We start from the raw sequence: 13786 nt of genomic DNA, 5'->3' as shown, positions 1-13786 counted from the left end.
GCACTAAAGAAGTCAGAAATTAGATCAATCAAAGAACACAGTGTCATAGTTACTTTTTTGAAAATAATTTTTAATTTTTCAATTACAGTTGACATACAATATTATATTAGTTTCAGGTGTACAACATAGTGATTAGACATTTGTATAACTTACGAGGTGATCACCCTGATAAATATAATACCCATCTGACACCATACACAGTTATTACAACATCGTTGACTATATTCTCTGTGTTGTACTTTACATCCCCATGGTTATTTTGTAACTACCAATGTGTACTTCTTAGTTAATGCCTTCACATTTTTGACCCTGTCCCCCAGCTCCCCTCCCATCTGACAACCATCAAAATGTTCTCTGTATCTATGAGTTTGTTTCTGTTTTGTTTGGTTGTTTATTTTGTTTTTTAGATTCCACATATAAGTGAAATCCTATGGAATTTGTCTTTCTTTGTCTGATTTACTCCACTCAGCATAATACCCTCCAGGTTCATCCATGTTGTCGCAGACGGCAAGATTTTACTCTTTTTTATGGCCAAGTACTATTCCATTGTATATATGTACCAGTCTTTATCCATTCATCTATCAATAGAAAACCACATTGCCTCTGTATCTTGGCTATTGTAAATAACAGTGCAGTGAACATATGGATGCATATGCCTTTTTGAGTTAGTGTTTTGGGTTTCTTTGGATAAGTACCCAGAAGTGGATTTGTTGGGTCTTTCTTTATATCTTTGTATGGCCTTTGTTTTAAAGTTCATTTTATCTGGTATAAGTATTGCTACCCCAGTATTTCTTTTTGCCATTTTCATGAAATATCTTTTTCCATCCCTTTACTTTCAGTCTTTGTGTGTCTCAATCTAAAGAGTCTCTTGAAGGCAGCATATGTAAGGGTCTTGTTTTATTCATTCAGCCACCCTATGTGTTTTGACTGGATCATTTAATCAATTTACATTTAAAGTAATTGTTGATAGGTATGTAGTTATTGCCTTTCTATTATTCATATTTTTGATATTTTTTTTGGTTTTTATTCTTCTTATAGAAGTCCCTTTGACATTTCTTGTAAATCTGGTTTGGTGGTGATGAACTTCAACTTTTTCTTGTCTGGGAAGCTCTTTATCTCTCCTTTTATTCTAAATGATAGCTTTTCTGGGTAGGGTAATCTTGGTTGTAGGTCCTTGCTTTTCATCCCTTTGCATATTTTGTACCAATTCCTTCTGGTCTGTAAAGTTTCTGTTGCAAAATCAGCTGACAGTCTTATGGTCACCTAATTGCTTTTCTCCTGCTGCTTTAAAAATTTTCTTTGTCTTTAACCTTTGGGCCTTTTTAGGTTCATCTTGTTTGGGACTCTGTGCTTCCTGGGCTTGTATGTCAGGTTAGGAAAGTTTTCCATCATTATTTCTTCATATAGGTTTCCAATTCCTTGAGCTTTCTCTTTTCCTTCTCATACCCCTGTGATGTGAAGGTTGGTATATTTGATGTTGTCCCAGAGGTCCCTTAAACCATCCTCATTTTTTTGGATTCTTTTTTCTTTTTGCTGTTGTGATTAGGTATTTTCTGCTACTTTATGTTCCAAATCACTGATTCAGTCCTCTGCTTCATCTAATCTAATATTGATTCCATCTAATGTATTCTTCATTTCAGTTATTGTATTCTTCATTTCTGATTGGTTCTTTTTCATACTTTCCATTTCCATTTTTATGTTTCCTATCTCTTTGTTGAGGTTCTCACTGAGATCATTGAGCATCCTTATAACCAGTGTTTTGAACTCTGCATCTGGTAGATTGCTTGTCTCCATTTTGTTTCATTCTTTTTCTGGAGCTTTGGTCTGTTTTTTATTTGGGAGATGTTTCTTTGTCTCCCCATTTTGGCTGCTTCCCTGTGCTTGTTTCTATGTATTAGGCAGAGCTGTCTCCTGGTCTTAGTAAAGTGGCCTTATGTAGTAGGGGTCCTGTGCGGTCCAAGGTGCAGTCTCCCTGGTCACCTGGTCCCTTGTGTGGGTTGTGTATGCCCTCCTATTGTAGTTGAGCCTTGGTTTCTGTTTCCATGTCAGTGGGAAGGATTGAATCTCAGGCTGATTGGTTATGAGGACTGGCTGTGACTACAGTGGAGGAGCTGTTGTGCAGGGGCTGACCCTATGGATCAGGATTTCCTTTAGCAGGGCTCTGGTGCCTTCTCAGTCTGCCCTTTGGGTATGTTGTTTGTGGAGATGGTTGGGTGGTGCTCTGGTGAGGTCTGAAGTTGACCATTTGGTATAGCCTCTTGGAAGGGGCTCCAGTGCAGATGAAGTTCAGCTGCTGTCTGTGCCTGCCCATGGCCACTTGCTATGAGCTACAAACTGATCTGCAGATGATTGTCACTTGAGCTGGGCTTGGAGGTGCCTGGGAAAGGCTAAACTGGGAACTTAGGCTTGCTGCAGCTAGTGCTGGGCTTGGGGATGCTTACCAAGAGGTACAGGGTACACCAAGGCCAGATGCTGCTTGTTTAGAGTTTAAGAACCTTTGGGAGATCTTAAGAAAAATCCACAGCATGAGCCAAGATGGGCCATTTGTATGGAAAAGCCACTGAAAGTGGCTTGGATGGGCCTGCAAGTTGGGTGAGGTGGGGTTTCAGGTGAGCACAAGGGTGGCGTGAATGGTGTTAGCCAAGCCGATGGAAACTCAGATATGATGCCTTCCTGTGCACGAAGGCTGGGTGGGGGAAGGGCTCAACAAAGGAACAATGGCTTCTGCCAAAACTTTTATCTGGGAGAAAGCTGCCCCTCCAGCCTTTTCCCTGATGGAGACACTTCAGTTCTTCCCGGTATGTCTCTGGCACCTTTCAAGCTGCTGCCCCAGCACCGGAGCTCAGTGCAAGTAAATCCATCAGCAAGAAAATCTGTGCATGGACCCTTTAAGAGGAAGGCCTGGGACTCCAGCAGCCCTCCATCTCAGTCAGCCACAATCTCTGCTGGTTTTCACAGACAGAAGTTATGGGGATTCCTCTTCCCGGCACTGGTGCTCCAGGCTGGAGAACTCTGTGTGGGTCTGGGACCTCCTCATTCCTCAATGGGGACCTCCGCAGCTGAGATAGTCCTCCTGATTTTTAACTGCCATATGTGGGTGTAAGACCAGTCTGTTCTGCATCTCCACCCCTTCTACCAGTCTCCTCGTGGCTTCTTCTGTATATTCTTAGTCACAGGACTTCTGTTCAGCTAGATTTCAGGTGGTTCACAATGATGTTGTTTTGCAGTTTAGCTGTAATTTTGAAGTGGTCTGGGAGGAGGCAACACAGCATTTTCTTTCTTCTCCCCCCCTTCTTCTGCCTCCTCAACCCCCACTCTGGTTCAAGCTGTTGTTTCTCTGTCTAGTTGTATAGGACACAGCTCCCTGGCTCATGCTGGTATTATGAGCCTTGCACTCCCCCGGCTGAGGCAGTTGGTCGTCATTGGGTCAGACGCTCACAGCAGCTCACAGCAGCTCTCGCTGGCTGCTGGCCGTTCACACTGGCTGCCGGCCACTGGCAGCTCCAGAGCCATTATTCACAGTCTTAGCTGTGTAGGGCACAGCTCACTAGCCCATGTGGGAATCAAACTGGTGACCCTGGCATTAGGAGCACAGTGCTCCAACCACCTGAGCCACCGGGCCGGCCCAAGCACAGCGTTTTCTTCTTTGCCATCTTGACTGGATCATAGTTACTTTTTAAACTAATCTAAAATATCAGTATTTCCTTGTAACATTTCTTTCTTCAAAAAGTAGAGTATAGACAATTTTTATCTAATTGATGATCACGTTCACCAGAGTTTGAAAAATTATATGTAAATAGATTCAGAAGTGTTTGACTTAATTCATGATATTCATAGACTCCAAAGGGAAGTTATGGGTGTTTGGGATATATTCCTAACTATTTGAGTTGGTGTCAGAGAGGGTAATCACAACCTCTCTAAAATAATTTTATTTTCTTCCAGTCATTCACTTACTTATTTAACAAAGATTTATCAAGGATCTGCTATATGCCTGGAAGAACAATATATGCTGGTGATACAAAGATATATAAGAGACAGTCATATCCTCTGGTAACTCACAGTCCAGTTAGGACCTAACCATTAAAAACAAATCTCAGAAATATTAAACCATCTACATAGAAAAATTAAAAAAAACGTTAATAATAAGACTAGCTATTGTTTACTGAGCACTTGTTATGTACTAAGTAATTAACATGCATGATCTCATTTAATCCCCACAATTACTGCACTAGGTAGGAATTAATAAGTAAGGCTTAGACAGGCTAAGTAACCTTGCCCAAACTCACATAGCTAGTAATAGGACTGGGATTTAGACTTAGGCAACCTAATTCCGGAGCACACATCTTTCTGAGAAAGAGGGAAACTAACATTGCTAGTTATTGATAGGACATCAAGATGAAGCAAAACATTAACAGAATAAAGGAATTAATTATGAGGAAAGTATAGGCAAAGTAGGAAGATTTCAAGCTATGAATCATATATACACTTAAACCACAAAGAAGAATTACAAGCAATTTATGGGATAATGTATTATTTATAAGCAAATCGGAAATTACTGAAAGAATCATCAGCAGTGACACAGGGTAAAAAGCTGCTTTCCTGCATTTGAAAGCTCTTCTATATAGCTCTAGCCACTAACAATTCTAAATAAAGCATTAGGCAGCCTCAGAGTACTCTGAGCTCTGTGCCATTAGAGATACAGTAATTTCTTTTTGGGTACAATCACTGGAAGAAGAAAGGGCATAGTTCATGCTTGATCTGCCCATGGCCAAAGAGAAAGAAAAAGAGCTCTCACTCACAGATTCAGTTTGACAGTGCACTGGGAAGGACTCTGATTGGTGGCCTGGGGGACTATGATTGCGTCACCTGGGTCATTGCCTACTCTGTGACCAGGAAAGTGGAGGTGTTACCAGAGACAGGGGAGCAGGGGATGCTGGACAGACCAAGGACAGCTTCCATGGGTATCGCTGTCATCAATTCATTCAAAAGATATCTACTAATAACCCAGGACATGCTACACACTGGGACACAGAAGGGAGGAAGACAAATTTCTAATCCTAATATACTTACAGTTTAATGCAGAGAGAAAAGATACCTGGTAGTTCACAATTTAGGTAAGAAGACAAAACGATCATACAATAAGCAACGGTGAACACTTCTACATGGTATATAATTAAGTGCTAAATTGTGTGGTGCAGACCACAAGTAATGTGGTTGTTCTCAGGAAAGGAAAATCAATACAGTAGTCACATGCTGGAATTAGGCCTTACAGGGAGGGGGGGATTTGGCTGGAAGAAGATAGGGGAAAGAATTCAGAGGGAAAAAGAGAGAATTCAGAAGAAAAGCCTATTACGAGTGGAGGGATGGACAGAGAAAGAAGGTCAGTGAGGAGACTGGCTTGAGAAAGGCAGTGTGTGCAGTAGGTGAGAGCTCATGAACCACACAGCTAAGGCTGGTTGCTCTCCCTCCCTGAGAGCCTCAGGATTCTGGAAGGATTGACCTGTGTCAGAATTTGATGGGAAACACACCCTTAGTTACCAACCCATGACCTATTAGGGGGTCAAGGGCAGTTATCAATATGGGAGCAGGAAGAGATCAATGGTATCAGAACAGTGGGCACCTCCCCACGTTCATAACCTTGGAGAAGGCCAATATAGCCAGAAAGAATTGCTGGAGGGCGAACTGTAACTTGAGTGTTGGATAAATTAAAAGCAGTTAATCACCTGTTAAACTCCATAATTTGGGAATCTCTATCTGACTTCCTGACTAAGGCCTTTTTATAAATTTCTAATGCCTTAGAATGAAATGTGACAGAATGGTGTTCGGGTGTACATGGCCCTTCTTGATCTAACACTTACCTACCTTTCTAGCCTCACTCCCACCTCTACCTAATAAGGCTCCAGACATAGGGAACCACGGGCACTTCTCTGAAAGTTGATTCATCTTGCTTTCTCATCCCCTGGGTATGCTGTTTGAGTGCCCTTTTCCTCTTCCTCTGCTTGGCTAATTCATACTTGTCATTCAAGACTCAGTTTGAAGATTTTTTCTTCTAGGAAATATAGGATTATTGGTGATTTATGGATGATTTATGTAGGATTTATTGGCAGGGACCTGGACCCCAGTGGTTGTTGGGTGGGGGTGGATGGGTTGGGGACACCAGGACTGGGAAGCTGGGGACCGAGAAACCATTCTGGGAGGTGGGAAGGATGCAGGAGACAGGGGTGTGTGTGAGTTAAGACCCTAATCCCCTGGCACATGCTCCACTGTTCCATCAAACTTCACTTAGAAAACATGAATTCAAAGTAAAAATTATTAAGAATTTCAGGACAGCAACCTAAGAGGATAAGTCCCAAGCGTAGAGTTTTTATGAGTGCAGGGCCCTGTGTGACTGCACTGGTTATAAGTCCATGAAACCAGAACTGCATGTGCACTAGTTATAATAGCAAAATGTAGTGAACCAAATTGTTCATTAATAAACTGTTAAACAAATAATCTGTGGTTCAACCACACAGTAAAAAAAAAAAAATCATGTGGCCAGTAAAAAATGAGAGAGATCTGTAGATACTAACATAGATAGTTAACCAACACACTAAGAAGGTTATAAAATATTATGTATGTCATGATCCCATTAAAATAGTAAACACAGTGGGCCCTCCATATCCATGGGTTACGCATCTGTGGATTCAACCAACCATGGATTGAAAATATTTGAAAAAAAAAGTTACGTTGTTGCTGACACGTGCTATGGAGTTAGGCCTACCATGGTTGCATCTGTATTGAACACGTATGGATTTTTGCTTTAGGTCATTATTCCCTAAACAATATAATATAACAACTATTTACATAGCATTTATATTGTATTAGGTGTTATAAGTAACCTAGAGGTGATGTAAATTATGCTGGAGGATGTGCATGGGTTACATGGAAATACTATGCCATTTTATATAAGGGACTTGTGCGTCCTTGGATTTTAGTATCGCGGGGGTCCTGGAACCAATCCCCTGTACGTATAATATTTATATACGTATGGAATGTTGGGAGGGATGCCTGAATCTCTTAAAAGTGATTAGAGGAGGAATGAATTTTTACTTTTTATACCTATAATATTTCAAGTTTTACACTAACATATATTGTTTCTGAAATTAAAAATTTGATTAAAAAATTCAACTCAACATCTAGATCACCTCCCTGAACCACAGTGAACTCTGTTGGATTCATTTCATTTAAGAACATGAAAAAACCATGGGAAATAATCTTCCTTACCTGTAAAACTAATACTCATTAAAATTCTTATCATTATTTCTACCCTTTTCATTTAATTCTTACCGTCACTGCTGGGCTCTTCACCAGGGGATGCTGCATCCATACAATCTAGGGCTCCCTTTGTGATCTCAACCACCTGAAGCCTTCTGACCCTGACTAGGTCTATGTCTTTCAACCCTTCCTCCAATTGTTTGACCACCTCTTTTCCAGGCTGGGAAGTCAGAATAGTAATCTGGAAATAAATCCAAGAATCAACATGCCTATCTTCTCTGTGTAGAGTGAGGAACAGAACACGTTAGAACTAGAGGATAAACACAGGACAAGTCTGTGGTAGTGGCTACTGTCTTTAGGGCAAAGAAGAGGATTTAATTGTAACTTACAAATCAAATTTCACTTGACAGATTTTTTTGACAGAGGTCTGGTGGGAGTGATTATCACAGAACCCTTCCAAATAGGCTGAGCCTACCCCAGAAAGTGCCCAGTAAGAAGCCACCCCTATGTTTTAATTTTTTAAGATTGCTTGAAGTACTGGTAGTATCTGTCCTGCTTAAAATGCTTTCATTTTATGAGAAAATAAAGGAAACAGGATCGTTCAATTCCACTCACTAAATGTGTACTAACATCAGAGAGCCTATGTTCTCCTTTCTCAAGGTGGTGCTTCCATATAGATTTCTTTCCTTGTTCAACCTGGATTTAGTGGAGCTGTTTCTTTTGCTCTCTTAACTCTAAAATGTATGTACTCACCCTTGATCAGTATATATGACCTGAAAAAAATACTGAGATGTTTGTATTCAAATATTCTATATTTGAATATTGTATATAAAATATTCTAATTTGAATATTTTATTCCACCTGAATGATTATACTGTTTTTATTAGCAGTTTTGTCTTGAATTTGAAACTCTGGGAGACAATTCTTTTTAGACATTTTTGATTGATGAAGATAGATGGAGATTAAAACACAATTATTTTTTAAATTCTGTTTTTAAAAATATGTTTGATGCCTGAGGTTACCAGAGACTGGAATTGTTTTAACTCACACTCATTTACACACCCAATGGAGTATGTCGTCATGACTTACTATATTTTTAAGAGTGTCTCAGTCTGGCACCAGAATTTTAGATAATTTTACACTTGCACCTTTGCTAATCCTGAGTATTTACTCAATTTGATTAAGAACAATTGTAAATTGTTAACAGTCCCAGAAAATATAAATATAGATACCAATGTAGGCAGTTTAATGATTGCTTTACAAATTCCAAAAATCCAAAGGTAGATAGCATATTCAGATTTTATTTTGATTTCAATTTTCCCTTCTAGTTCACTTTAGTCCTCATTTTTAGAGCTCTTCTCTATGCCTAGCTGTTTACTAAGAATTGCACAGGTTATAGGAAAAAGGGAACATGTCTCCTGCCTGCAGGGATCTGAAAATCTAGTCTTCAAATTTACATTCAATGTGTATGAAACAGAGAACAATATAAAAATGATAAATAATGAAGCGTCTAGATGGCTGAAATGGGAAGGTGGCTGAGACCCCCAAGGCCAGCATCCTTTACCTCCAGGGAAGTGCAACTCAGAGCTGTGCCTGTGGTCACATGTCTGCTGTACTGTTTGAACTGCTGGAGCCCATCTTCTACTGCCAGCTGCAGAGAAGTGCCTTGTGGTCTGAAACAACCTTCTCTCTGTAACATGCGGAGTTCTGACATGCAGGCCTGTAGCTTAGCAAAATTCCCTTTCACTTGCTGCAGAGAAAAATGAACCAAAGATACAAATCTTTAGTGATCCAGGTTTCAGATTAATTGGCAGTCTAACTTCATTAATATTTACTCCTCAGGAGTTCCTTCTCTTTCTGAAAATCGGTTTATTTGACCAACATTAACTGAGTACATACTATGTTCTAGGCATTGCAAGTCTTCCCTACACCAGAAGAGGGGAAATTTGTAGCCAAAGGGCTCCGATTAGGTAGTGTTACCAGAAATAGGAAAGGAAGTGTTTTAACTCATCTGCTCACCCCAAGGAAGGTCCAGTTGTGACTGCTTAGTTTTACTCTGGGCGGCCTGCCAGTGGGAGGACTAGCAGGGTTACTTTTAAACGTATCTTAACTTCTCAATCTGGGTGCTGGGAGCTCCTTTATTCAGGCATGCTGTTTTCCCAGAAATGAGGATTTTGATGGGGTTGATCATTTCAGAACTGATAAGGTCCTACCTAATCTGCTCCCAGGATCACTTCAGTAAATAAGAGATGCTTAGTTTAGGCAGCAGTCAGCTCAAGGAGCCAAAAGTAAACTTCTTGGTTCTCCTCACTCTCCTTTATACAAACTGGTTATCAGGGAGTAATCTGATATAATCTAATTCTAGATCAATGTTACACGTCTTAAGGATATATGTGTATGTATTTCGAATAAATGTAGAATGAAAATTTGTGACACTATTGGAAGAAATTCCAAGCATCAGTATTGGGTGGGCGGTGGGGTGGGAAGGAATTGTATTTTAGGATGAGGAAACCTTCCTGGCCAAAGAGCAAAACTGAGCAATATTTGCAAAATGCACATAAAATTCATGAGCATACTGCCAGGGTACAAAGTCTGCTGAAGTCAGTGCTGCGCCACTCAGTTCCACAACTGCTTACCTTTTTTTTAAGGAGGGCGCAGCTCACAGTGGCCCATGTGGGGCTGAACAGGCAACCTTGGTGTTATTCTCTAACCAACTGAACTAACCGGCCACCCCACAACTGCTTACTTTGTTTACGTACTCCCCTCCCTGAGTCTCTGGGAAAAACACAAATAGGACATAGTTCTTACACAAAGAACAATCTAGATAGGGAGATAAGAAACCTACTCAAGAAAGAAAGGAGAACAAATGAGACCACAGGTAGACTCTAGTAGACTTTGAGAATTTCTTTTCATGTACCCCCTAAAGAATCTGAACTACGATACGCCTTTATACATTTTTAAGTTGACATCTAGATTTAAAAATTCTGACTGTAAGTAGTTGCTAAGGATGTAACTTCCAGCATATTTAAAATATCAATATTTTAAAATAAAACTATAACTCACTCTTCAAAGCATAATCCAATGAATCTAAATACTATAGTGATTTGATACTCACCATTATTTAATTAAAAAGTACACGAGCAAGCTCTTTTTTATTATTATTAGTTTCCGGTGTACAAAACAATATAATAGTTAGACATTTCACCCTTCACAAAGTGATAACCCTCCCTCCCCTCTGCCATAGTACATATCTATTACAATTCCACTGACTCTATCCCTATGCTGTACTCCACATCCCGTGACTATATATATATATTAAATTATAGTTGACATACAATATTATTCAGCTTCTTTTTTCTTTTTAACAGAAATTTATGTTATTCCTTTTTCTCCTTGGACTCATATTTCCATGTCACTTTTCCCACACAGTTTTATCATAATGTAACAAAGTTTTTTGTTGGCAATATTTTATTGATCATCATATCATACTTCTCTGCTCAAAAATATTTACATATTATAAGATTTTTAAAATTTCCTATATCCATAGGCTCTAAAGGGTAACCTGAGTTATTATCAGAATTATTGTTTATATACAATTGATCAAAATAACATGTATATTATTGATTTTAATAAATAATTATTGGCATTAAGCATAAACTTTAACTAGAAGTGGATCTCTTTTTTTAAATATAATTTTATTGACTATGTTCCCTCTGAGTACTTTACATCCCCATAACTATTTTGTAACTGTCTATTTCTGCTTTTTTCTTTTGAAAATGCATCTTTTAATAGCATGGACATGCTGGGTTCTTTTTTCAGTTAGTTCAGGTATGTGTGAAAAATAAATTACTGCTCGAATTCATACAACTTTCAGTATTAATTCTATTCCTATTTTCTATTGTTACAAGGCTGAGAAACTCGTTTTCATAAATATAACATGCAATGTCAAATTGCCAAATTCCTTCTAAGTTATATGCCAAAAGTCATATACATATCTACCAATAAAAAATATTTTAATGATCTATCAGCTGATACTCAATTGGTCTTCCTTCAATTTTGTGAAAATTGAAAACTACCTGGTTACAAAAGACCTTTAAGTCATAAATTGGAAACCACCTGGTTGTAAAAGACTTTTAAGTCATAAATCATTTCCTTTCTTATACTGATAACAACATTTTGAATTATTCCTTTGTTTGGTGCCTCTGGAAGTTTTAAAATTACATGGCAATTCATCACAGTAAGATTCATGATAAGTGAAAGATATGTACCTCTCACTTCTTTTTATTTTGAATTTTCTTTGTGAAATAAAAGCAGGGTAATTGTGAAAGGGATAGTGGGAATGGAAAAGCAGCCTGACACCCTCATCATAGGAATAGTTAGTCAGAGAAGTTTTAAGGGAAATTGAGGATCTGTATATCAATTCTTTAAACTTATCTATTCCTGTGTACTCTGGGAAGTTTTTTTGTAGTTTTTTCTTGTAGTTTTTCTTGTAGTTTTCTTGTAGCCCTAGTAATACATATGTGTACCTCAGTTTGAAGAGACTGTCATAGATTGCAAATGTTTTAGAAGTTTAGGGAAAAAAAGGTAATTGTTGGAAAGCAGGTGAGATTGGGCTGAGAATTGAAAGGGTAAGATTTGTTAAAGAATATAGTATTTTATGTATGTGTATGTGTGTGGGGAGTGATAGAGAGACAGAAAGTTCAATACTAGCAATGGTATGGAGGTTGAGAGTGAATATTATGTGCCAGAGAGAATGAGGAAACGTGCCTGACAAGAGTAGAAGATGCTCGTTAAGAAGTAGTGGGCATTTTAGTTAAAAAATGACGAGGTGTTAGCTCAGGTTTTCGATCCAAATAGACTTGAGTTCTAAATCTGGCTCTTCCTCTTATTGGCTATGGATCCTTAAGTCTAACTTTCTTCAACTAGAAATTGGGGACAATGGAAATATTTATCTTAAAGAGTAAGTATTAAATGAGTTAATTCACAGCGCACAGTATGTACTCAGTGTTAGCTGTGATTATTATTTTTATGTCTCAAAGCACTTGGGGCATTGCTGATTAAACAGAAGGGGTTTGTACTGACTTAATGGCTTTGTTCTACATTTGACAAAATAAGTGAAAAAAGTAGTATCTACATAAATGACATAGATCCATTTACTCATCCACTTAAGAAAAATATTTATTATTAAGTACTTATGATGTACTAGGTGCATTAAAAAAAGACATAATTCCTGCTATTAACTTTAATAACAAGTGAGATAGGTAGCCTCAGAATATAGAGGGATAGGAGCCACAATTGAATGACATTTTCCAAATATGTTGACCAGTTATTGTCTGTTTCGCTAGAATATAAACTCTATTAAAGGAGGAGCCTGATTTGTCTCTTCATTGCAATGTGTACAGGTCCTAATATCAACTGGACCACAGTTGGTATTAAAAATGAAAATGAAAACACAATGACCTTCGACCAAGCAGGGAGTGGGTGTCTGGCTCCGATGAAGTGTTTGCCAGGAGCCAAAATAATTACTGATAGCTACCGCTGTCTGCCTCTTTCATCCCAAAATGTTGTTTTGTGTTATTTCTTCCTGTTATCCCTCAGTCAACAATAAATAAGCTGTTTGAATTAAAAAAAAAAAATCTATGGGACACAGCAAAAGCAGTCCTAAGAGGGAAATGCAGGCCTATGTCAAGAAAGAAGAAAAATCTCAAATAAACAATCTAACTTTATACCTAAGGGAACTGGAAAAAGAACAACAAAGCCCAAAGTGAGTAGAAGGAAGGAAATAATAAAGATCAGAGCAGAAATAAATGAAATGGAGTCTAAAAGAAATACTAAAGATCAATGAAACCAAGAGCTGGTTCTTTGAAAAGATAAACAAAATTGATAAGCCTTTAATCAGATTCATTAAAGAAAACAGAGTGAGGACTCAAATAAATAAAATCAGAGATGAAAGAGAAGTGACAACAGACACGACAGAAATACAAAGGATTATAAGAAAATATTATGAAGAATTATATGCCAGTAAATTGGAAAATCTGGAAAAAATAGATAAATTTCTAGAAACATAAAATCTTCCAAGACTGAATCAAGAAGAAACAGTAAATCTGAACCAACCTACTACTACTAACGAAATCAAATCAGTAATCAAAAAACTTCCAACAAACCAAAATCCTGGACTGGATGGCTTCCCAGGTAAATTTTACCAAACATTCAAAGAAAAATTAACACCTATCCTTCTCAAAATATTCCAAAAAATTCAAGAGGAGAGAGAGCTCCCAAGCTCATTTTACGAGATCACCATTGCCAATTCCAAAACCACACAAGGACATTACAAGAAAAGAAAATTATACGCCAATATTCCTGATAAACACAGGTGCAAAAATCCTCAACAAAATATTAGCAAACAGAATTTAGCAATACAGTAAAAAGATCATATACCATGATGTGGGATTTATTTCTGGGATACAAGCTTGGTTCAGTATCTGCAAATCAATTAATGTGATACACCACATAAAGAAAATGAAAGAAATCA

General features: G+C 38.1%; 1 protein-coding gene across 1 annotated transcript in view; it reads right to left on the bottom strand.

Annotated features, from left to right (window-relative positions):
• M1AP (meiosis 1 associated protein) overlaps positions 1-13786 on the bottom strand; it is a gene marked incomplete at both ends in the record, with an annotated part of 46954 nt that overhangs the window by 21449 nt on the left and 11719 nt on the right. Inside the window, 2 exons of the mRNA XM_081067893.1 lie at positions 7327-7495; positions 8819-9004. Of these exons, the coding sequence (XP_080924019.1) occupies positions 7327-7495; positions 8819-9004 (355 nt within the window). The remainder of the gene's footprint in view (positions 1-7326; positions 7496-8818; positions 9005-13786) is intronic.

This window comes from Rhinolophus hipposideros (assembly GCF_964194185.1).
Source record: "Rhinolophus hipposideros genome assembly, chromosome: 12".
Classification (NCBI taxonomy): domain Eukaryota; kingdom Metazoa; phylum Chordata; class Mammalia; order Chiroptera; family Rhinolophidae; genus Rhinolophus; species Rhinolophus hipposideros.
This window is presented reverse-complemented; position numbering and strand designations above follow the sequence as displayed.